General features: G+C 41.1%; 1 protein-coding gene across 3 annotated transcripts in view; it reads right to left on the bottom strand.

Moving 5' to 3' along the window:
* dlc1 (DLC1 Rho GTPase activating protein) overlaps nt 1-26,632 on the bottom strand; it is a 93,899-nt gene that overhangs the window by 15,696 nt on the left and 51,571 nt on the right. For all 3 annotated transcript variants that reach the window (XM_086295718.1, XM_086295717.1, XM_086295716.1), the window contains exon 6: nt 287-358. In XM_086295718.1, the coding sequence (XP_086151844.1) occupies nt 287-358 (72 nt within the window). The remainder of the gene's footprint in view (nt 1-286; nt 359-26,632) is intronic.

The raw sequence follows: 26,632 nt of genomic DNA, 5'->3' as shown, positions 1-26,632 counted from the left end.
AGATGGAGCAGAAAGCTATAATTATATAGGTTACACTGTATTCAAAGCATAGGCAATGTTTGCAATACAGTACAGCTCGCTGGGGCTTACATGGATTTCTTTTCGGATGTAGAGCAAAAAAAAAAACCCCACACACATCTCATTTGCTCTTCTGTAATGTTAGGCTGTGTGTTTAAATTTTGAAAACTAAATATAAAAATTATTCTTATTGCAAAGTGATAAAACCCAAACCCATCAGTCATGTACCAGTTTTGAGCAGGCTGCGGTGTCTCCTAGTGTTCCTTACCTTCATAAAGTTGGGCGTATTGCGGGAACCCTGCAGCTCGGAGCCACGTGCAGGCCTCTTTGGCTTCGATCTCTATGGAGAAGAACAAGTGAAACACACGTTAAGGGTTACAGAAGAACAGCATCATGTCAAAAAGCGTGTAGTAACATGAAAAGACATGAGCGTGGCTTTGGTAATAACATCACGAGTGTAAATGAAACATCATTTAATAAAGTTATCAAGTTTAAACACCAATCCAAGAAAACACTCTGGAACCCTCCAGCATGTTAGCAGCTTATCCAATGTGAACTGATTGACCTTATTAGCTATCTAACACTCCGTCACGCACGCCTCTCACATGTTTCTAGAGCTAAGAGCAACATACGTGCAAACTTCACACCATCACACTCTCAAGTGTCTTCCACTTAAGCTTCTTAGCTAGGTAATGCAGTGGAGTCACATATCTCTGACAGTAAACGTTGCCTAACCTTTTCCTCACGTGACACGAACAATGGTTGCCGTGGATCTGCATCCATGGAAAACATTTATTCTTTAAAGTATTAACATGTTACATTTTCTTTGCTTGTTGTCTAAGAGCATCTGTTTCCTCCTGTTACCATCACAAGTAAACTCTGAAGATTAGCGTGAGTATAGGAAAGGGAGTTTAACATTCAGATGTGTCATTCTGAGAGCTCGTACAGATTCTCCATAAAAGCCATTATTCCATACTTCTTAAAGGCTGACAAACAAATTCTCCCATAACTCCCTTAGAACACAAGCTGAGGTCTATAGTGTGTCACCGGTGCCACGAGGATGTCTCCCAGCTATCTGTGAAAGCTTTTTAGATGACATGTGCCAAATGGCTGCTCCAATCGCCATAAATGCTTCATTATCCCTGCAGCTACCTGTTTTTAGACAGGAGACTAAAAGAAGAGTTTTACAGTGTCCTAGTTCCTAGAATGATAGCAAGTACACACGCAGATCAACCTTGAGAGAAACAAAGCCTGAGTGACAAAACTGGTAAATGGCCTGTATTTGTATAGCGCTTTACATAGTCCCTAAGGACCCCAAAGCGCTTTACACTACATTCAGTCATTCACACACTGGTGATGGCAGCTACATTGTAGCCACAGCTGTCCTGGGGCGCACTGACAGAGGCGAGGCTGCCAGACACTGGCGCCACCGGGCCCTCTGACCACCAGTAGTGAAGTGTCTTGCCCAAGGACACAACGACGAGACTGTCGGAGCCGGGGCTCAAACCGGCAACCTTCCGATTACAAGACAAACTGCCAACGTTTGAGCCACGATCGCCCCCGAGGCACAAAGCAAGTAAAAGACTTGGAGGACAGTCAAAAGTTCTTGCTTTTACAAACTGCTACACTGGCAAGTTTAATTGGGTTACTGTGTCTGGCTGAGTGTAATTAGCTAATCATAACCACCCGTAAAGAAACTGGATTTAGTGCATTATATCTTTGGTTCGCGCATTAAGCAGTTACACCCCATTTCAAAGCTAAATCGCTCCACACGTTATATATATCTTCCCACAAGAACACAAAAAGAGAACAACCTGAAAGGCAAGAAAAGTAACGAGAAACAGAGAGGTCAAGGAAGACTACAGCTGCAAAGGGTCTGGACTAAGCGATATGCCGACATTTACATACCAACAACAAGCCTAGACGGCAGACAAACCCACTAACAACAAGGTGTGACACGACCAAGACAAGAGTCTCCCCACTGCCACTGCAGAGGCTCCAACTTCCTTTAAACAACTACCATGACACCAGCGCGCACCGCAGTGTCAAATGGCACATTAACAACTACACTCCGGCGTTATTTGTCAAACGTGCGCTATTTTTCCTCGTGGATGTGAAGCTGTATGCCTGAGAAAAAGTGTGTGTGTGTGTGTGTGTGTGTGTGTGTGTGTGTGTGTGTGTTTCAGCTGAGTATTTTTGGAGCGTAGTGAACCCAGAGGAAAGTACAAACCAAGCAATAATTATACCAGCATTCTTGAAAGCAAGCAGTGCACAGGGCCAGAGATTCCTGTGCTCGCTCGTGTTTAAATGTGTGTGCACAAGTAAGTCTGTCTGTGTGTGTTTGCATTGACTAACCTCATGTTTAAAGACAAACCACTCAAAAGACAGTAAAGCTATTGAAATGCAAATTAGACATGCAAACACATGGTTGGCCTTCCAACCCCACGCCCCCCTCCAGTCCCCAGAAAAGGAGCTACGCGAGCCAATAAGTGCCTTTTGCTGGGATGCTATGCAGTGACACACCCTACTGGGCTAGAATGTGTGTCAAATCTATTTTACAGTGAGATAATGTGAACTTAGTGTGCCGAGGAAATAAAATAAAGACAGCAGCATTCACCCCGCAGATGGATCCGACTGAATAATATTTGTCACTGAGCTACATTGTGTCCATTCATTCACAGAGTAAAAGCAAGAATATTTTTGTCTTTTGTTTGGCCACAGGAAGTGGACAGGGGCATGGGGCATCTGGCACAAACATTCTTAACAATAGAGCAGCACCCACTTGCACTAACATGCATCTGGAAGAATCAAAAGCCGGATCAACAAAGCAACAAAAGGAATTTACAAGAATATCCCAGGAACTCAGGCCATAAAAACATCATCTTTAACCAGACCTCCTAGCAATTAACATTTATGTTAGCTTCGATAGAAAAAGATTTGAGGGTGTATTTCAAATTTTTTCTTCACTCACTGTCCACCCTGGTTCCCTAGCCCTGATCAGGGAACTACCTCACTTCCCCTTCCTGCTTCCCTCACAGGAAGAAAGCTTAGCAGCGTGCAATGGCCACCGACCACTTGGCTGTGCAGCCCTGCCTTCATTTGTTCCAGACCAGATAATAGACGGGGAGGCAGCCAAGACAAACACGGGCCCCGGCGATTGTGTGTACTTACCAAACGTCCTCGTGGTTAAAGATGGCTACAAAGCCACTCTAAACAAATATCTTGCGGCACCCACTTAGAGCCTCAACATTGCAGTGAGAAAGCAGAAAAGAGAGTTTTATCACCCTGATAATGACCGCGTTATTCAGCACGCGTGTGCCAAGTCGGCTCAAGAAGGGATAACACATACAGAGTGAGTCAAAGGTTCAAAGCCAGTGGCACCACTCAAAATGCTACATGTCCTGGCAAGCTCTTTACATCCAGCTCACTTCACTTCTCATCATGTTCAGTCTAATTCCTGGAGGATTTATCTTCTTGCTTTTGAAGGAAACTTATTGTACACCACTCTATGAGAACTTTGTCACTTCGTGCCATTAACTCGGGGTGTGAATAATGATGCGATTCTCAACTGGAAAAGATAATTATGCCAAACATCTCCCATGTTTGGCTGCTTCTTTTTTTTTAAGCCAGTTGCCACATGGTAGGTTTGGCACACTGTGGCCACTACAAGTGGGACCACTGATGATTAGTGGGAAAAAATAGGCCTGAAGCCATGTATGATTTTTGTTTGAAAACTAAACAGGACTTTGCTGCTATAATACTTTGCTCCGTTTTGAATTTCAGTGTAGGGTGTGTTGTTTTTTCAGCTTCTAAGAACAAGTCTGAGAACCACTGGCGAGGTGACGGGCGCAGAACTTGGATAATCACAAGTTCAGAACAGACAAGAACGTCTGAAAGGAATGAGGCTTTGAGGTGACTTCGTCTAGACTTTCCAACAAATAATAAATATTCTGACATAATTAGCCACATTGATTTCTGAATCTTATAACCAAAAAATGAAGACAAGTCAGCTCCACACTAATCCTGACTGATATGAACAAGCAAAAACAACTCAGTGGGACACACTCCCTCTTGCTTGGAAAGATGAAGATGATTACAGAAGAACAGCAGATAACACAACTAATAAGATCCAAGCTGATGCTAATAGAGATTTCATATGGATCACGAGAATCTTTTCTCCTGCACATTGCCCAAAGCTAATCTGGTGAGCACCCAGTCAAGCTTTACCCACTTTCCCGAAGTATCAACTTCTAAAATTATCCACCACAGCTTTTCTTTGCTTTCCTTTTCCCTGCTCTCACCTTCATCTCCTGCGCTGTCTCTACTTATTTCAACTCTGCTCGCCACTTCTCTTCTCTCCCTTCCGGTAACAGGAAATTCTCACAATTGCCGACCACAGTCCCACCCCACCTCCCACCCCCAGTGCAGGAGGCAACGGGGTCTGGCTGGCTGAGTCTGAATGCTCAGCTCCAGTGGGAGTTTGTCAGCAGCAAGCAAACAAAGGATGCTGCTCCCCCACCTATAGCAAACTGGAGGTCAAGAGTCTCTATACAGTTAACAGTGATGCTGGGGCTTTGAAGCTGGCAGACTGAGAATAATGCTTGACTAACCACTGTTGTGAATTGAGGTGGCTTATCTTGAGTCATCTGATCACTGCTGAGTTTCCAAGTGCCCACTGCATAACAACCCAAAAAGCAGTCGTCAGATCCTAATGAAGTTCATTTCAGAGTGGGCCGTTCCAAAGGGACCGCAAAGTTGGTTTATATAGGTGATGTGATAAACCAGGCCAGACTGTGTGGCTGGCTCAGACGTAATAAGCAGAGCACCAGAGCCTGAATGCTGCCTTGCTTTTGTCCTTCACATAAGCACCGACAAGGATAAGCCTGTAAAAGACTTGAAAAAAAATTGAAATCACAACACACACATGTGAGAAAACCCAAGAACAACTGGACGTTGCAGATTTTTTAGCGTGACCAATGTAAAATCCCTCCTGTGCTCCACTAGTGGAATGTAAGGATGGACATTTTTTTTTCTTTCCTGATGGGTATCATGTTTTGTGATTCCACTGTGGAGACAGCTGGTGCTCACAGAGAAGGCCTGGCTGTTGGCTAAGTGATACGGTGCCAGGAATATTACCATCTGGCTGTTCTCAAACTATATCCCACTGACACAAACAAAAAAATAATCAAGTTACTAACATGCTCCATTCCAGTTATCAACCACCAGCTGGCGCAGGCATGCAGGCACGGATCCACGAGCACATCCACACGCAAACACACGGCTGTCCCAGATGGGTCATCGCAGCGCTAACCCCAAAGACCCCCTGACGACAGATTTATGCTCACATGGAGGGCCCTAGCCCTGGATCAGGTGACCAGGCATATTCAAAGCTTCTGAGAAGCTTTCAGCAACCAGATGACAGTCTACCTGCCTGCACCCCTCCCCTCCCTCCCTCCCTCCCCTGATAGCAATCCATTAACATACAGATCCCAGGACAGCCCAGTACCTTCAGCCAAAGGAAGGTGAGAGCAACAGCGAACATATGACTTTTCTCACAGGACATGAAGAAAACAGCTGGATGTAAATCTTCCAGATAAGGTCACAGCTTCTTCCTGTTTCACAAAGAATCCAGATGAAGCATGTTTCCTTCATTTAGAACAACCCCAGTCTAAGGTGGTTTACCTCATCCCACATAGGCTTGAAAAAAGAAAAGAAAATGTGGTCTCTTTTACACTTTTGACTGGATAGTCCTTCTATTCCTAGTTTGCATAGTAGAATGATATCAGCATTATACTATTCCTGGATTAGTGGTTACTGTAGATAAAGTTCATTCATCTTGCATCATAATGGCTGGAAATGAGTATATACTGTGTGTGCGTGCGCGCCTTTGAGCACGTTCTTAATGCCTTTATGGCTCAACTGAACCTCAGCGCTCATATCTGTTCCAAACCTCAGGCAGCTGATAAGAAGCCATGTGTTGGAACAAACGTTGAAAACGGCTGGGACAAAGGAGAAGCAAACAAATCAAGCTAAGCCTGACAAAACTAAACTGAAAACAGGACTTAAACAGCCACAAAGCACCCCCTCAATATCCCCCCTCCCCTGCTTTTCGCAAAAGGTCGGCCGTCAGGCAGTTAAGCAAACTGGAGGCGATAGGATGGCACTACTGTCGCGGGCTGGTACTATACCCAGGATAATCTCAAAACCAATTCAATATCAATAAGGCTACTTGAAATAGGCACATTTTGGAGAAGGTTTCATCACCACTATCGATTCTAACAGTGAAGTGTGCGCTGCTCTGCTAGAAACTTCTCTTGGCTGAGCGCGTAAAAGGGTCAGTCTTACAGTAGGTTTTTGGTTATGTGAGAAAATAGTCCCCATTTAGTATTGTGGAGGTCACCGATAAACAAACATACGAACAAAAACAAGCAAACAATCAAAGAAACAACAACAAAAACCGGACATATTCAGAGAATTGTGAACAGAGGTCGGGACTCCGTACGCGTCAGGCTGTGAGAATTTCTGACAGTCCGCAGCGCTGCGCCCCAAAGACGGTTTATCCAAAACCTCCACTCAAAACTAAACCTGCAGTAAAAGTTTTAAATCTTAAATTCCGAAAATAACCTTTAAAAAGTGCACTTTTGGGAACTCTTCACTCCCCGACGAACAGGAAACCGCTTCACTGGACGGACACGTTATTCATACAAACTGAAAACCATCACTTATCTAAACGCAGTTCGGTGGATAAGAATGAAATGAACTTACGTGTCAGTATCATTTTTAAGGTCTCAATTCCACCATAAAACCAAACTCCCGGCTGCACTCTGGCAGGGTAGACAGTTCAGTCAGATCTACTCCACCGTTAGGACGAAGTCCGCATGATAAATCCACTGTAGATAAAAGGCAAACTAGAGAATCGGGTGCAAATGTTCTCCGACCGTTGGGCAAAGCGGTAACTCCATAGTCCTAACTAATCTTGCTGCGGCAAACAGAATTCCACAATATTCAAATCGTCCCAACACCACACCGGACCTTGAATGAAGCGGTTCCCAGCAGGAATGTGAATGGAGAGAGTAAAGTGTGATTCAAGCTTTAGGAATGGGCAGCTCTGCCGTGGCTCCACCCCGCCCCCCCCCCCCCCCCCCTCACTCTGCTGCTCCACACCTGATAAGGAGCTGGAGACATGCAGATGCACTCAGAACAACCTCTGCAGTTCATAATGTGCAGGGACTGGAGTTTGTTTGACGATCAGAGACACAACTTTGTGTCCAAACGCACTAACAGTTACAAACTGAGTTCCCCGCTACAAATGGCGACTTCATTCGATGATATCCGTTTCTAATTCATTTGCAAATGTATTTGCTCAGAACCGTAAAATATATTTTACAAATGTTACATGTAGATAAACTAAAGTTATTAACCGAGTTATATATTTTTAAAGACTTGCGTACTCTTTTCAGCTGCAGGATCTCTCCCGCTTCTACCACTCCCATAAGAAGTATTTGACTTGTAGGTTGGCACCCAGTTTGCATATCATTAGAAACTAATGGAGACAACTGTGAGACTCTCTTTTGTGACGCGGGATTTAGTCTGAAAAGCGCAAGTGGTGCCTTGAAAAGAAGTGTTGCAGGTATGGTAATGGCTGTGTCCATGACGCGCCAGGCGCACGTACACCATGCTCAGGCTGACTGCAGTGACAACACATTTAAATTCCTGACCGCAGGGCACATAGGACGAGATACTGAGATAATAAGACTTACAGTTCACTCGTTTATGTTTGGTATACTTAGAAACAGCCAGTTGAGTGTTGCAGATTCTGCCACATGCTCCCATGTGTGGACTTCTCATCTTTTCCTAGATCTCGTCAACTCTGTTATTGCCATGGTAACTCACAGCGCTGAAGTGGTGCAAATAAAAAAAAAAGGGAGGCGAGTCAGTGGCACGGAAATATGTCTAATCCAGAGTTCGGACTGCCAGAAGGGGGAAAGGATGATGCAGAAAATCCTGGCTCTGTGCGCAGTCTGTCGCTGGCATTTATACCAGAACCAGCTGACGATGGAGTCACAAGTGATTCAGTCAGAACAGAGCCAGCCAACTACTGAAGTGAGCATGTTAGAGGCATATTGTTTTCATTTCTGATGGGTGATGAGAATAATTTGGAATTTTTGCCTTGAGTTTTCAGTTTTAACAAGAAGCAGTTTTTTTGTTTGTTTTTATAGCCCACAGAAGATTTCTAAACATTTAGTGTATGACTCGCAAAGACTGTCTATCATACATTTAGCACTGGTAATATGTCTAAAAGTCCCCAACACAAACATATTATTTCATTATATCTGGTCTTTGCAACCCTACCTCTAAAACTATAAAAAAGCGTGTATTGCTTGTGTTCTGCACTACTACTATTTGCTAAGTACTTTAAAGGCCTATCTTGTACTTACACAAATAATCAATAAAACAAGAGCAGTCCTTTATACATCCAACAAGACCTCCTATGTATACATTGAGTCACTAGCTCCTGAATTATGTATGGATTCAGATCCATTTGTGACATTTTCCTTGAAAACATAAAGACCACATTTCACACTTTTTCCTTTTTAAATTTAGTATGTATTTGGGAGGCTATATGATATGAAAATATTAGGTAATATGTCCAAATAATTTCCTGGATCCAGATCCGAATCAGTCTATGCAATCAAACTCCACCTTTGGCAAAATGTTCATGCCAAACTGTCAGCAAGTTTTTGCGTAACCCTGTAATAAATACACACACCACACATAACCACCTTGGCAGGTATTAAGCAGAAACAATGGATTTTCTCATATGCCACATGTGTGTGATTGATGCTGCCCATAATGTTTATACAGTACTATCCCTCCAAAAACTCCTGTAAGTACTTGTTCACAAGCTCTACAAGAGAGAGTTACACCTTTTTGGTGAGTGATGGAATCCAGACATTAGTACCTTCAGAATGACTATAGCATACACTCACCTTATCAGGTACACCCATTCAACCGCTCATTAGTGCAAATATCTATAACTGTCAAGATGACCTGCTAAAGTCCAGACTGAGCATTAGACTGGGAAAGAAAGGCGATTTCAAGTGATTTTGAATGTGGCATGGTTGTTGGTGCAAGATGGGCTGGTCTGAGTATTTCAGAAACTGCTGACGTACAGGAATCTTTCTCTCTAGGGTTTAAAGAGAATGGTTGAAAAAGACAAAATATTCAGTGAGCAGAATGAAAGGAGCCAAAGTGCTTTGAGCCAACAGAAAGGCAACGGTATATAACACAATATGAGAAATCTTGAAATCTAGGTAAGAGCATTGCTGAATGCAAAACACGCCTTGAAGAGGATAGGGTATAACAGCAAAAGACCACACCAGGTGCCACTCCAGAAGACTGGAAAAATGTTGCCTGCTCTTTATTGATTCCCAATTTGTGTTTCAACATACATATAAACAACAAGAGAACATTCTACCTTGTATCAACAGTTCAGGCTGCTGGTTATAGTTTCATGGAGTGGGGAATATTTTCTTGGCACACTTTGCAGCCGTCAAATCTGCAGTAACTGTGTGATGCTATCACGTCATTATGAACCAAAATCTCAGAGGAATGTTTTCAGCACCTTGTTAGATCTATGCCACAAAGAATTAGGGCAGTCCTGAAGAGAAAAGAGGATTTATCTCTGCTGACTTTTGGGGAGATGAAAATATCACATTTTCCATGTCCATTCACCATAACTATAAAATCTATGGTGATTCACGGTAGGGCAGTTTCGAGTGTTTGGAAAGAGCACAACAAGAAGCTCTTGGCCTCGAATCTGGTCGAGGCCTTTCTGTGTGTCCTCCCCAGGTACTCCAACTTCCTTCCACAGTCCAAGGATGGCAGTTAGTAGGTTAACTGGTAATTCTAAAGTGAATGTGATTGTATATGGTTGTAAGTCTCTCTCTGTTAGTCTTGTGACAGACGTGAAACTTGTCCATGGCAACTGAGATAGATAAGCACCCCTGGTGACCTTGAATTGAATAAGTGGAAGAAAATGGATGGATGAATGGATAAAATTCACGGTGGTGGTGATCTGTATAGTTTTTTTTTCTTTAAAATATATGTTTTAGCAATTTCTATTTTTAAACATTCCACATCAGATTTGTAAAAACCCAAAACAATCCAAAGTAAAGCCAATCTAAGCAAAACATACGGGACGGTACAAGCAGTCATACAAAAACATAACACACTCATATAAAAGTTCCTGATCCTATCTGATTTAAAAACTGAAGCTGTTTTCACACATGATATCCGGACAATGTCGGGACAGTCAGGTCAGAACACGGTTTACAGTTGTCAAATACAGCACAAGGCTGGAGAGACTTTGCATCAGCTGCACTCTCACTGCAGGAAACAGTCCAGGTTAAGCGATAAAGCATAAGCATGCAAATTATGCAAAAAAGATCAGCGTGATCACTGATGCATGAACATCAAAATATGCAATTTTATGAGCTCATAATCTGAAGGAACATCTCTTGTGATGACTATCCTTAACTTGTTACCTGAAGGGAGGAAGAAAGCTAATTGGGATTATTAGTCTGTGTGCGAGATAGAGGAAAAAGAGAGAAAGAGAGGGGAAAATGATAGAAGAATAGAGAGAGAAAGCAAAGAAAGGGACAAAAAGATGAAGACAGATTGCCAAACAAGGCCAAATCCCTGAGCCACATAACCCGACCACCCAGAGGCTGCAACCAAACCCCTAACCCAAAGCTACACTTGCTTGAGATGGGGCAACAACCCTGCAAAAAAATGAGGGGGGTGGGGGTTAACACTCTCAAGTTGGTTTGTGGCGATAAATGCACAATAATGCAAGTTGTTGTTGATGTATGTGTGTGGTAAATTGTCAAGAGATCAGACAAGCAGACTGCCGCTGCTGCCAGTTGCTCAGGGGAAAATGAGTGTGTCTCTCTCAAGTGTCTACAATTTTCATTCATCAAAGCTCGTCAGAGTCAGGCGTTTGTTTGGCTTATGATTCAGATACAGATCAAATACACATAAGTATAATGAGGGCTTTGGACAAAAGAAAGGAAATGGGGAGATGCATCAGTGTTGCACCAGACAGACACAGCGGATTAGAGCCGGCATTATGTGTAACTACCCTTTAGCAAAGGAATTAGAAAATACAAACATTACATTTAAGGCGGGGCAGTTTTAGTGGATTATCTTGTATAACGTAGTAAATTTTAAAACATGTCCCCTAGTGGTTCATAGTGATAACTTCCATACTGAAAGAAAAATAAGACCATTTTTAAAAACAAAACAGACATCATCCAGCGTTTGTAGCTGGTTGTCTTAGGTGATGCTACTGTTGTAGGTTGTAAACTTTACAGTGTCACCCCTGACCCCGAGACACAGAGGGAGGGCCTGGAAGAGGGAAACGGGGAAAAGGAGGGTTAAAAAAATCATAAAAAATGAGTTGAGAAGAAGAAGAACGACTCAAAGCCAAATACATCAAACAGCAAAAAGCTTGAGAAAAATGAATGAAACTATTTCCCCTGCTGTAGAGACATGGGACAGCCTCGGGGTTTACACTCAGTCTTTTGCCATTCCTAACCCCGAACAGAAAGGCCAAGTGAGGGTCAGTGCAGGGAGGTGTCAGTCCAACTCACACATACACAAACACCCAAAGGCCATGTCAAAAAAGACTCACATAACAGATAACCAAACTGTGGGTTTGCAAAGGTCAATGAGGTCCACTGGAATCGGCAAAAAACTGAAGTTCTGTATTTATGACGGCACCACTTTGTCAACTTATTGTGTGCCTGTCATGTGATCTATTCATAAGCAAGGTAGAGGTAATGCATTTGCTTCTAAATTGGATCTACACAACTGTGAAGTCGAATCCTCTGATGGCAAGCGTTTGTCCTCTGCATTTCACTGATACAAAATGAGTTAAAGACTTTGAGACACAGAGAGATATAGTGCCATGAAAAAGTATTTGGCCTCTTCCTGATTTCTTTCTTTCTTTTTCTTTTTGCATATTTATCACACCTGTATGTTTCAGATCATGAAACAAATTTTAATATTAGCTCTACCTTCCTGGCCCTGTGTGAAGGAGTAATTGCCTCCTAAACTTAATAACAGGTTGTGCCGCCCTTGGCAGCAAGAACTGCAATCAAGCATTTGTAATAACTGGCAGTGAGTCTTGCTGGAATTTGGTCGTATTCATTGCAGAATTTTTATAATTCAGCTGCACTGGAGGACTTTGGAGCATGAACAGCCTGTTTAATGTCATATCAAAGCATCTCAATCTGATTTAAGTCCAGACTTTGACTAGGCCATTCCCAAACCATCATTTGGGGATTGTGGGATTTTTTCTTTGTGATTCAGAGGTGGATTTTATGGTGTCTCTCAGATCATTGTCCTGCTGAAAAGACCCAAGTGTGCTTGAGCATAAGGACATGTACAGATGGCTGAACATTCTCGTGCAGGATTTTCTGGTAGAGCACAGAATGAATGGTTCCATCAATTATGGTAAGTCATCTGGATCCTGAAGCAGCAAAGCATCCCCAGATGTTTGCACTATCACCACCAGGTTGGACTGTTGTTATGATGTTCATTTTATAAGATGCTGTGTTAGTTTTAGGCTAAATGTAACGAGATTCATACTTTCAGAAAAGTTACATTTTTGCAGTTCATTGGATGTCGTTTTGGGTTCTTTTGTGACCTCATGTGATTTTGGTAGGCTGACCACTCCTGGGAATGTTCACCACTGTATCATGTTCCATTTATGGCTCACACCATGGTTCAATAGAGTCCCCAAGCCTTTTGCAACCCTTTCCAGACTGATTGATGTCAATGACTCAATTATTTCTCTAGATCATGCTTTTTGACATCTTTTAGCCTACTTCACTTTGTCATACAGGTTATATTTCAGTGATTTCTTGTTAGTGAAACTGAACTAAGCTTTCCAAAAAATGTGGTTAATCGTTTGAAAATGACATTCTGTATTTACTTGCATTATCTTTGTCTAATATTAAAATCAGTTTGATGATCTGAAACACGTAAGTGTGTCAAATACACAAAAAACTTAGAAATCGGGAAGGACGAAAATACTTTTTCATAGCAATGTATACAGAAGAGTTATGGCGTTTAGGTGGGGTGGATGATCTTTTCATAACAGGAATCTCCAGAAATAGCTCATCCAGAGTCTTGGGGATCAACCCAATGAGACACTGATTAGAGAAAGAGAAAGAATGAGAGAGAGAAAGGGAGAGCGAGCATATGCTTCCATACACACAATGGCCGGGAGGAAGTGTGAGGAGACAGAGGCTTGGACCAGCACTCACACAAACACACACACAAACAAAGGAAGTGTGAAGCAGACAGTGGACCAAATGCCTTGCCAATACCTTCTCCGGGCTTTGATGGACTGACCATGATCACAATAGAGGCAGGAGCTAGTCATACACACACACTGACACAAACAATGGATCTCTGCACAGGCGACTAATACTTTGTATTTTCATCCATAGGGTGTGTTTAAAAAAATATACATACTATGGTGGATCCAGTTATCCCTTTGGTTTTACTTGTACATCACAGCAGAAGGAGTGTATTTAGATTATGGAGGTACAAAAACCTAAAGCAGGAAGAATGAACTATTGAAGGAGGGCTGCTTAAGATCTGTATTGTGCAGGGATAATGGGCTTTTAAGCTCCACAGTCTTGCATGCGGTTTGTTTTGCACGTCCACTTGAGACCACGTACTTACGCACATATCGTATCGAAGGTTTTCAGAACATCTCACATTTGAGATAACAGTTTCAAGACTTTCATTTATACATCACACATTTGCACATTAAGTCACAAAGCTACAGAAGATCCAGTCTTGGCTAGCATCGATGGGTTAACTTGGGATCTGGAAAACAAGTTCAGGCCCAAATTAGAGATGTACCGATCTAAAATCTGCCAGGTTTGCGACTGGTGAAGGATTGGTCAGCCTCACGTATGCCTGATTACGAGCAGCCCTTTTTATTCATGTCCAACATGCATACAACACTGCAGGTAAATTATCACATACATACAGTAACACGCTAACATGTCCTTAGCAAGGAAGCTCTTCACTGTGATCCAGAATGATCCAGCGACGTAACGTAGTAACGATACGTACAGTTAATTTATGAAATTACTGTAAAATTATGCAAATACTTGACATTTGTTTCATTACATAATTCTGTTGCACATGCTTAGGTAAAATATGTCCGGTAAAGGTTGATGTAGAGCAACTCATTTTTTAGTTGCTTTTTTGTTCCTCTTTCCAGTAGCAGAATATTTTGTTTTCAGTTATTTAAGTGAGAGGTGATCTTGTAACTTAGATCAGTTTGGTGGAAACTGTAAAGTGTAATAGTTTCATTTATATTTATATTATATTTTATATTTTATAGATAATATTTTGCATTGGAGAAAAGCCATTTTTGTTGCATAAACTGCTGTAGTCATAGCTCTGAGAAAGAGAACTTCAGCATCGGCAGGGCAGACTTTGGAATTGGGCAAAGAAAATTGCAATAATTGCAACTCTAGTCCAAATTATTTCCAGCCTGATTCGATTTTAATTTGGGGATTTGTCATATTGAGCCCAAGATTCAGGTGCTTGTGTTAAAATACAGATCAAATAACAAAGAGGCTGAATGATGATGATGAATAAGTAGAAATTTAAAACTATACAAAATTTATAAAACTTCAATTGTAGCCCAGATCTGTTCAGATTAGCCTGACTTTTTATAAAGCTTAAAAGTGTGTGTGTGTGTGTGTGTGTGTGTGTGCGTGTGTGTGTGTGTGTGTGTGTGACTAGAACTATCCGAACCCTTTGAGCAGGTTTTCAGTCTATTTTTAACGTCAGAATTAAGAGAATCTTGTTCTTGTCATCACTGATGTCTTAAAGGAGTTAAATCACTGTTTTCTTGTTAAGCGCTACCATATGTGGTATCTACTCAACCTTGGCTTTCGGACAGTTGCAGAGGGTATTACTGGCGAACACTGATGTGTAAATGCAAATGCAAACTCTGTGTAATGTAGCAAATACACACGTGTACACCAAATGCACACATAAGAACTGGATATTTGCATAGATGTTCATGTAGATATTTTATTCTGCACATTGCTGCACTCTCTTGTGTGTAACGCTTCATTAAGTGTTTGCCTACAAAAAACAAAAAAACCAGTCACTTTGTACAGAGACCAGGGGTGTCAAACTCAAATACACAGTGGGCCAAAATTCAAAACGGGAACAAAGTCGCGGGCTAACAGTAATATTTATTGAAATATATTTATTCCTCCAGATATAAGAATGAATCTTTTCTTATGGACTCAAACACGTTTTCCTGAAAAACTGAATATGGAACAAGCAAAGCTTAATACTAAACAATATATATATTAGCTGTATAATACCAGCAGGCCAGCTCTAATAGTAATTTGGTATGGCTTCGCGGGCCAAATGTAATTAGGCTGCGGGCACAATTTGGCCCGCGGGCCAGAGTTTGACACCTATGCTCTAGACGCTACACCGAAACAGGCACGTACAACAACGCAGACATTTAACAATTTCAGTGATTAGCAAACCACTTTAATGTTCCGATTAACATGAAAAAGGAACACACACATGCACAGAGCTCCAGATTACCTTCCATAGTTTTCATATTAGTCATGCTTGAAGAAAGCAGATTAGTGACGGTTTGCTTTTGGGTGAGAGATGGGCGCCAGAGGAAGAGCAGATCCAAAGGTACATTTAAAGATGTTTCCAAAAACACAGATCTCTCATGGAAACAAAAAGCTGGGCGTTGAATTTGAAGGACATGTGAAAACAGTAAAAAGGTTGGAAGTCAGTGTTATAAATGTGCAATGATCGTGGAAAAAAAAGAGAGAAAGATTGAGAGAATCTAAAACAAATAATAAAATCTGTTATCACTAAGTGTTATTCCACAGTACGTGACATTTTAAATAAGAAGAAGACTTTATTCCAACTTCCAAATTTGGTAAAAAAATAACTGTGGTGGGCTTTCTGCAAACACTGGTTGATTAATGCCATTAATTTCACTGCAAAAGACTGAAAAACAATGTTTTATTACAAAGTGCAGTTGTTACTGGCCTAAAATGAATGAAACAATTTGGCTTGATTTATTTCTACAGGCTGTGGGACTGGTAAAATGGCACTTAATCACATAAAGAGTTACTGTGTGCGCAACCACAGTTTCTAAGAATTACAAGAGGTGGAGGTCTGCCTGGGAAACTGAGATGAATTCTTAGGGAGTGGTTAATGATGCCAACCATATGGCTCTGAAATGAACACATATCCGCAGCTCCTCCGTAATGCCTGGAAATCTCCAGAATTCCTATTTCAACTAAGTGACGTACAATAATTACTCTATGGATTAAGGTGTACTCTTACAGGCCAGGCTTTCCAAACTAGAAACACAGAGAGAGCAAAACAATCCAAGTGAGCTCAAGTCTTTCATCCCATATCGCTTCAAGTTTAACAAACTAAAAAAACGACATCTCCAGCTCCACATTACTTATACAGATCACAATATCATCAATGTTTTAGAACAGCGACTTGGATTTGTCATAAAATCAAAGAAAGACTTACAATAATCCTCCGAGTGCACTACAGAAGCGTAGTGACACACGTCTGTAAGAATGTACGGCCTGCTGATAGCGTCTGACATCATGATGAATTGCCCTGAATGAAGGTGGGGTTGGTATATATGCAGCACTTGGAAGAGTTGCATGCCAACTACCTTTCAGCAACAATGAATTGCAAGGCCTTGGGTGCAAAGTTTAAGTTGCAGTGAGATTGAAATAAGCCCAGCAGCTATTGTGGAAGTTTGAGTGTGACTGAGTGAAGGGCAAGGTGAGAACAGATGGACGTTTGATATGCCAGGAAGATGAAGAAATATGACATCTGGGAGAAAAAATGGCTGCATGCCTGTATATGTTTGTGTGCCTGTTTTGTTTTGTTTTGTTTGTGTGAGTGGCATGCTTTTTTTTTTTAAACATATCACCGCATCCTGCACGTGCATGTTCTTGCTGAGGCATCCAAAAGAAGCTCTAACAACTCCCCTCGTCCCCTTTCTATTTTCTTTCCTGTTTTTGACTTTTGTCTTGGAGTTCTAATTGTGTCGTGCAAAGACCGAATTCCAAAGTACCATATATCCATTCTCTCTCTGTTTCTCTCTGTATAACCTGCCTGTGAGTAACACAGGAAGTTCATGCTTTGGTTCTTCCCTGCCCTGACCTGTGACCTCCTTTGAACCCTGACCTACAGCGAGCCACGTGACAAAGCATGCAGACTCGAAGGCTGTCACGATAAACACAAACCAGGTTCAGCTGGGAGATTATCACTGATCCTGGAGCTTCTTCGGCCATAGAGCACCAAGCAGGTTTCAATTTCAGAGTGATTTCTGCCAGCTACTACTCCTGTTTCATGTGACATTGTTCAGAAAATGAGTGAAAGTGCTCCTGCAGATCAAAGACAGCTGGGATAAATGACAAACATACCATGACAAATAATATACCAGAAAAAATGGAAAGAAGTGCATGAAATCAATTTTTTCACCTTTCCGTCGTAAAAAAACAAACAAACATTGTTTTGAACTGAAAGAATTTTAAACTAGAAATTTTGGTCTCACTGGAAATCTACTTGTGAATCTACATGAAACATAATTTCTTTTTGTAATATTTTATTATACTTCAATCAAGATCACATTGATTAAAAGATGATTATTATTTGCATCTATAGTAACATGCTCCCCCCATCCCGAGAACAGAGGAGGCATCGACGGCAGTGACCTAGTCGGACACAAGGAGGAGCTATAGTGGAGGTGGGTTGCAAAGCAGCTTGCACAGAAAGCAGAAACTATAGGGTTGATACTGTAAATCAAACAGAGACCTCTATAAGATCTGTCAGTTGGATGTATAGACGGGTATCAGCTACCCGTACCTTCCAGCAGGTTTCTCTTTTTACTAGAGACCCTGCAAACAATCTTAAGTATGGAAAAGATAAAAAACTTGCGATGCAACTGACCATTGCATTTACTTGATAAAAATGCTGCATTTACTACATCAAATGCACAGTAGTGCAATAAGTGTTAGTGTTTACTATATTCTAGAAGCTAGAAGACTTTGTCTTTTTAAATGTCTCTTTGAGTTGAAGAACTTTGCTGATGAAAATAATAACCTTCCTCCTCTGGGTAAAACCCTGTGATTATTATTATTATTATTATTATTATTATTTTTTATCTCTCATTGCTCACTACTCCATTTCTGTGGGAGTAATTTTCTTCCCTTCGGCTCTGGTCTGTCAAATCACAGCAGGAAGGTCAGCCTGTGGATATTAACTCATTCCTCATGTGACAGTCTGACCTACTAAACTAGCGATGGACATGAGATTCACAAGACAAATGTCTGGCACACACAGGAACCTAAGGAGATTCAAGTAGAAACAATTTCACGTGTGTGCCTGTGCAAACCTACACGTACATTTATTTGCATGCTTGGCATTTTTTTACGTGGTCTTGTGTAAGCGCTGACCAAAAAAAGAAGCTTTTTGATATGTTTATGAAGGGCTGTAGTTCAATTGGGGAGTCTAAATGCTTGTCTTTATGCATAGCTGACCTGATTCTAGAGCATAGGAATCTAAGGAATCTGGTAAGCTAAATACAAATAAACTGAAAGAAGTAAGTGTATGTGTATAAGGAGAAGAAAGCAGCTCTGCACTTAGGCAGTGAATGGAAACATCTTGTAAATGGACTGCGACCCAGATGCAAATAGGATAAACGGGAATCAGGGTCAAGCACTTAATCAGCCAAATAAAAATGATCACTAATAAATGTGGTCCACTATTCTTACCAATTCTATTAATGAATTCTGTTTTAAATATAGCAGACTGGAGTTACATTAGATATAAAATATAAAAGTCTAATGTAGAAGGCTCTTATTTCTCGAGAGATTCTAAAACACGTTATGTGATTAACACTAATGCCCACATTCACCTAGACTGTCTTTTTGGCCTTCACAAAGCTGGTTTATTTACTTTGGGAGCTAATGGAAAGCACTGAAACGCTTTAGGGTGGGAAAACTATGTGATGAACAGGAGCCAGAGTTTAGACCTATGACTCCCCCCTCATCCCTCTGCTCCTCATTGGTCCCTGGAGGATGATAGCTCAAGCCTTGAGTACGGAGGGGGAATAATACCATCCAGCTGGAGGCTGGCAGCAGCGACAGAGCCCTCCATATGTCCAGCAGATTGGGTTATGGCTCTCATCACTGACCTTCCCCCATTCCTCCAGTTCTTCACATGTGAAGGAAGAAACGTGAGCAGATGGAAAAATTAAAACAGAGATGCTCTGAGAAAGAACTGTTTGAATGTGAATGAACACATTTCTGGCAACTTTGTGCTGCTGGTTTTGAATCTATCAGTGAGAGAATAACAATCATATAACAATCATATCATCAATATAAGGACCCACAAATATCAGCAGATACCTGGAGGTAGATCGCTGAAACTATAAAAGAAATTGAATGTAGTGGAAACAAATATGGGGAAAAATGTTTAACTTCAAAAAGAAAAAAAAATACCTGTAAAGATGAGTGGTGACCCAGGAGGGAAAAATGTCCCAGCATTTGGCACCACATATGAAACAACAGCTCATGACCTTGCTGTAATTAACATGTAATGCACCAGCATAAACATAAATGTAGGCAACAGCGTCGGTCACTGCAGAAGTCTTAATGAGGCATTAAAAGGTAGTATTTACGTGTAAATGCTGACATCATAAAATTAGTAAATAGGGATATACCGATTGTGAAATCAATAATTTTCAAAATAACAATTTAATTCTTGCTTATTAACCTATATAGGCCAAAAAGTGCGATTTTGGATGAAAAAAAAACTAGCAATATGCTCACAATCATAATGCATAAAGCATATAAGGCGTCAGTCATGCATGCATACTTGTCACCTCCAGTTGCTAGGGAACAATGTGTCCTCCATGCATACTATGGACATCCCAGAAATCTGGTCGTGACCACAAGGGTTTTTGTGCAACAGCCTCTTTGCAATCAATTTCATCCACTAACTACAAGGAACGTCCACCAACCACCCATCAAATAAGTTGGGAAACATAATTTTTTAAATCTTGAGTGGTGGTTATATCACATCTGATGTGGCGGACAACACTGAAGCAATGTGTGAATGATGTCACACAATGCGAGAGACCCCTGAAAGAGAAATCTGGCTTTCTTGCATTAAAACTGCAAATATAAGAGTTTATTCAAAGAAAAACACATGATGCTGGCACAAGACACAAACACCTGCCATTTTCTTTTTTCACAAACAATAATGTCCTTGTGACCAGGCAACAACCACACAACAAGAAACAACAAACAACAAACAAATTCCTCTTTGCGTCTTCAGGTGTTGTGTTAACAGCTTCATTGTGCAGTATTGAGGCATGTGAAGAGAAAAGGTTTCAGGGTTACTGTGCTCTTGGTTTATTCACACATAGTTTTAAATTTGATCTTCAAAAATGACATGCTCGGGAGGCACGAGTCATGTTTCAGTGAGCGCACATTGTTAGAGACACTCAAGTGGTTCACATGACAGCTACACTGACCCCGAGGAAAGACAGGAGAAGAAAATAAAAGACCTAGCATGTTTACCATTCATTAAGTTTCAAGTGAAAGGCATTTCAGAAAGAGACAGATGGTTGTGTTAGAAAGGAATTAAATAAATACTGCAGGTCCAAAGTCACCTCCAGAAGACTCAAACAAACCCTTCCTTTCATTATATCCTCAGAGAGATTTGTTCAGAACATTATAAACCTGCTGCTTTTATAACCTCGGGATAAAAAATGACTGTGTTCTTGGAAGCACGGGGCTATTGTGTAATCTGTCAGGGCAGTTAGCCCAAGGAACACTAAGTACACAATGCTCACTGACCCTGACCTCTACCACACAAGAACCAAAGACATTAAGGTGTCAAAATGTCACTTAGCTAACACGCTAACGCTAAGCGCCCCAGTGCTTCTTTTATTAGCAGCTATAAAGAGTTAAATGAAGTTTGGCTTGGATGTGGGGAGTGACAACACTTGGCGAGTAGCCTTGTGTTCACCTATTCAGGGTGGTAAAGAGGGTTAGGATCCCTGTGAAACCGCAAGGTAAAAGGTTGCAGGCAACACTTCCTGATGAAAAGGAGGAAGAAACATTCAAAGAGACTATTTTCAGGCTCCACGGAGGTCTCCATTGAGGCGTCTAGGCAACACAACAGAAATGTAAGTTCAGCTGGAGAGACCATCTGAAGATGAGATATTTTAAACAGAATAAAAAGCAAGCACTTGCTTAAAAAACAAGAAAACACTGTAGTAACCTTTTAGCATCCAACGCAACTTGTGATCGATCACACTGTTGCCCTGATAAACCTTTTCCTTTGAGATTCTCAGAAAACAGTCTTTAAAAGACCAGAAGGAGCCTGAAGGCATCCTGTCTCAGCAGCTTATCAGAGCAGCTGATGCATTTTTATTGGCGCTGTTCATGGGTACAGACTTCTAACCAGTTCCCTGACTGATGACCAGATTGTTCTCAGATTGATCAAAATGGCATTTAGGTAATAGTTTTGTCCAAGCAAATTTAACGAAAACTAATTAGGACATGGAAAATGAAGAACATCCTTGCTCGAGGACCCAGAGTGTCTGCAAGCCATCTCCAGAGATGGGCAGTAACGCGTAACGCGTTACTGTAATCCGATTACTTTTTTCAAGTAACTAGTAAAGTAAGGGATTACAATTGCAAAAAAGGTAATTAGATTACCGTTACTTTCCCATAGGAACGCTGCGTTACTGCGTTACTAAAACCGTGATTTTTTTGCGAGAATGTCTCATGACAGTGACGTAAGCAAGTGCGACGTTCGTGACAACAGCTGTGTGCAGATCAACAGTGGATCATATATCGAGTGCGGGAGACAGTATGAGCGTGCAGCGTTTAAAGCGTGGAAGTACTGACCTTACTTTGAGTTTGATTCCATAAAAAGTGACAAAAACATTAGTGTCCGTTGTGCGTGGGAAGAAAACATCTTTTTACAGCGAAAAAAACCCCTAAACGTCCAAGCAAGCACCGAGTGCGCAACGACGTAATGGGAAATTCAGAGAGAAACTCGCGGATTCTTCCACTGACCGCTGCGGCACACCTGCACCAGGGTAAACCTCCGCCTACCCCACTCCTGCTTTACAGGTGAAAATAGAGCAAAAGGACCGCTGAGTCTTTGATTTTATTTATTTTCTGCTGTGTTTTACTTGCATCTATTTGAAAGACTGAGTGTAAACACACAAAAAAATTATTTTATTTTATGTGCTGGAATGTGCAGAAAATAGGTTTAAATATTAAACTAATTTATTCAAGTCAGAGAATGGTGCAGATAATTAAATTTTTGCTTGATGCCTAAAGTTAAAAGATTAAAACTAATAAAACAAGTTTTAAAAAGAGACTTTTCCATTTGATTACATTTTGTATGATGGATTATGCAGAAAAAGTAGAATTGGGCTGAAAGATCTATCGCTTTATCACCTATTTGGGTTGTAAATCGTGTTTTTAAAAAGTAACTAAGTAACTAAGTAATTAATTACTTTTGAAAATAAGTAATCAGTAAAGTAACGGGATTACCTTTTGGGGGAAGTAATCAGTAATTAGTTACTGATTACTTTTTTCAAGTAACTTGACCAACACTGGCCATCTCACAGACAGAAAATAGGAGTCACTTTCCAGCTTTATGAAAATGAGTCAGAAACCAGATCTGGCATAAGTCGCAGGAGGTTTTTAAGCAGAGCGTCCTTGATTCTATTTCTAGATTTTGGAAATCCATCTGTAATTGATTTCTCTCGCTCCTCATATATCAATGATCTTCTCCCCATTTTCTATTTGGTTAAAAGCAGTATTTTAGCAAGATACCGGAAAGAAATTCAAACCACAACACTGGTACAGTACTTGAAACAAAATATGGGCCGTTCTGTATTAGCATGGTTTCCCCGTGTCTCGGGGTACTCCGGTTTCCTCCCTTAGTCCAAAGACACGGGCATGGGCTGTACCTTTCTCTTGCACTGTAACATGATTTAAATTGCACCTTTCCTATTCCCAACAACAAAACTAGATTTAGAGAGAAAGTTTCCAATTAATGGTATTCAAAGGGTCAAAAATATAAACAAGAACAACAAGATTAGCCAAAAAACTCCCGTCGACGGCTCAGTAAATTAAAGATAGCTAACCCCCTGAGAACTGTTAGAGGGCTGAAAGCAGCAGACACACAGGAAATGAAGGCCCACTGGAGAGTAAACAAGCAACATACCATAAGATCAGGCACCCCAAGAGGTAGTTAACTCACGAGAGATGAGACTGTTTTAATGGGGCACTAAAACTTGTTTTAAGTACACATCTGGAGTAGATTCTTCCAGAATGTGGCTGTTTTACAGCTAATGACCGGTGACGAATCGTCACGCCATCATCCTCTCTCACAAGTCATTTCCAACTATGAACAGCTAAAAAGGCAGGCACTAAAACTTGGAGCTTGTGAGACACAAAGACCTTGGACATAAAGTATTAAAAAGATTCTGACAGATGTGTAGATACACCTGTCTTGTGCAACTGCAGTACAGTTCATAGTGGGATTAATGTGCATTCACTGTGCAAGTAAAAGATGCTCAAATCGTTTTAAATGCACAATCACTCATTCTTACAGCTTCTATCCAGAGTGAATGTATCCTCATGATATTATTGTTTTTTAATTTTCACTAAAGATTATTATCTTATATAAAAGATACGAAGGCCAGATAAGAAAAATCTACGGCAGCAAAAACCTTAATAAAATATGGAGAACACAATAGTTTGCTCAATCATAATTAAAATATAAATATGATGCAAAAAGGAGCTCAAATCTACGATGAGGTGTTGTGGTTTGAGTTTTTAGCGATTTTAAGTATCTGTTCTTGAGGCAGCGGTGATGAAAGACGTGTTAGTGAAAGTGTTCAGCTGCATGTCTAGTAAGTGCTGGAGAGAATAGTTTGGATCCATTAATTATCCACATCCATTCGCCACAGATGCAGCCATTTGGATGAACTCTGCACCAACTGATGGAGCGTGTGGATTCAAACAGCACCAGCAACGGTGATTAATATGAATTTGCATTCCAATTGCATGAAGTTCAAAAATTCATCCCACAGAAATGTTCCTTTGCATTAGCGTGTCCGCGATTATGCTGCTTTTCAATTACGTGCAACCCCTCTGTATTTCTTCGTTCTACTCAGTTTAATGTTCCTGTACAGCTGAAAAGTCCTTAAGCCAGCTACGGTCACACTGCATTCCAGGAAATGTGAGTGTGGCAATGTCTTGCTGCAACGCTCCATGACATCAAACTACACTCGCTGTGTTCCCTCTGGTCTTAATCATCTCACGAGGCCTTCCATATTATTGATATAGCCATTGCATAAACACCTCCTTTTATTAGAGCACAAAATCACATGACAGGCTCACTTTGTCCTCCAGTGTATATTACATTTTTATATTGCAAACACAAGCATTCTATTCTCAAGTATTTATCGAGCCATAAATTCTAGCCTCCCTTTCTAGCCATAAAATTTATGGATTAAAGAAATAACTGTAGACGTGTCTGCAGACGTGAAATACGTGTTTTGCTCTGATTTACTCTCTCTCCCTGGTTCTGTAATTGACAGTGCATGACTCCTCTCAGCACGACACAACCTGCTGTATTGATTAAAGCTGGGGAGGCACATATTACACGGTGACTCAAGCTAATGTGAAAAGGTCCATGTCTGCTGACAAAGCAGCACTGCCCCAAAGAGAAATCACACATTTCTGCAACTGCAGGGAGTAAAGACGTAGGAGTGGACGGGCCACAAAAGACTGTGGTATGAAATCAGCAAGTACAATTACCAAGTAAGCAGGAGTGAACCCCACAATGTGTGCAAATATTTGTGCACATTGCTTTAGAATTCCCAAATTTTTGCCAGATCAGGAGTTCTGTGAGTGTCGACTCTGCAAGCATCTATTCAGCAAACAATTTCAGAGGATACTTGAAATGGCAAAGCTTGTTGTTCCAGCTCAGTCGTGCCCAGCCATTTGAGTCTGTGAGGAAGTGTGGGAGACTCTAGGAGCAGAGCACTGGCAGTGAATGGGACCATGAGAAGTCAAGAGCACGCATAGAGTGGGCCACTTGTGATCCTGCTGACAAGTGCTAGACATCCCACTTGAGTCATGGCTAGGTCTAGAGAAACAGAAATCAAAGAAAAAGGGTGATTAGGATTCTGCTCACAAAACAGCAGACTGAAGGTGCAGCTCCTCATAACTCTGGAGCGAACCCACGCAGACACGGGGAGAACATGCAAACTCCACACAGAAAGACCCCGGCCTGATGGTGAAATTGAACTCAGGACCTTCTTGCTGTGCAAGATAAAAGGCATGGTTGACCTAACTTTTATTTCACAAGCTCAAGAGATGCTCCCATGATCAAACATTTTCTCTTTAGAACTAAAGACAGAACTGATTCAATATAGCTGGATCAATGAAACATAATGGGAGAGTCAAAAGAGCTACTGAGTAATTTCATGGCTTTAAAAAAGAAAATGAGAAAAGCCTGAAGGAAGGAGAGGGAGCACGGGAGAACAAGCAAAGTAAACAAGCTTGGCTTGAGCCTACTGGAGTTACTGGGTTTAGCAAAACATTCCAAAGTCTTCGAAACAGGCGGCCTTGTGAGGGAGAAACAAGTGGGCTTTAAATCACTGAACAGGAACAGTGTTCATGGCCTCTAATTCAATCATGATACTAAGAGTGTTCACTCTCACACACCAGCAGTGACACTGAAGTGGCTACCAGGGCCCTATTTCAGGAAGCCGGTTTAGAAAACTCAGAGTGAAAAACGATACTCAGGGTTGAGTAACCCCGAACTGTCCAACTCGGAATATTCGGTTTCAGAAAGGCTGATAACAATTAGTTCAATCAACACGGAGTTGCTTTAACCCCAAGTTAAGCGCGCGCACGAGGATACATAAAGCCCTGATTAGTGGAGCACAGATTAAGTGAGTCACCATGGAGACGGAGGGAAAGAAGGCGCGGTCAATGTATTTTACAGCACTTGAGGCCGAAATTCTGATGGCAGCATATGCCGATAACATGCAAATTTTGCGGAAAAAAAGTAACACAGCCTCAGCTGCAAAAGAAAGGGAGCATGCATGGCAAAACATAGCCGACAGAGTCAATGCGTGAGTGTTAATTTAAACATTGATCTAGGGATTTCCACCCATTTAACACGTTATTTTATTATATTTTATTTTATTTTGTATTTTATACATTTTATTTTGTGACGTGATTTGAGCGCAGGTGCAACCCAACAGGCCCCAAACGTTCCTGGCAGCAAGTAAAAATGAAATATAAAAATATAGTCCAAACAGGTAAGGTGTAATTGTATCATGGGCCATAGTGCTTGGTCTGTTTGTCCGATGTAAATCAATTGCAGTTAGAGGCTACATTAATTTCCCCTCTGTAAGCACTTATTGAAATTATCTGAGCACATT

The sequence above is a fragment of the Aulonocara sp. 'chitande type north' Nkhata Bay genome, linkage group LG6 (assembly GCF_057382095.1).
Source record: "Aulonocara sp. 'chitande type north' Nkhata Bay isolate Kocher_YH1m ecotype deep benthic linkage group LG6, A_spYH_male_GT1.1, whole genome shotgun sequence".
NCBI classification, from domain to species: Eukaryota; Metazoa; Chordata; class Actinopteri; order Cichliformes; family Cichlidae; genus Aulonocara; species Aulonocara sp. 'chitande type north' Nkhata Bay.
The sequence above is the reverse complement of the archived record's forward strand: the minus strand, read 5'-3'. Positions and strand labels throughout refer to the sequence as shown.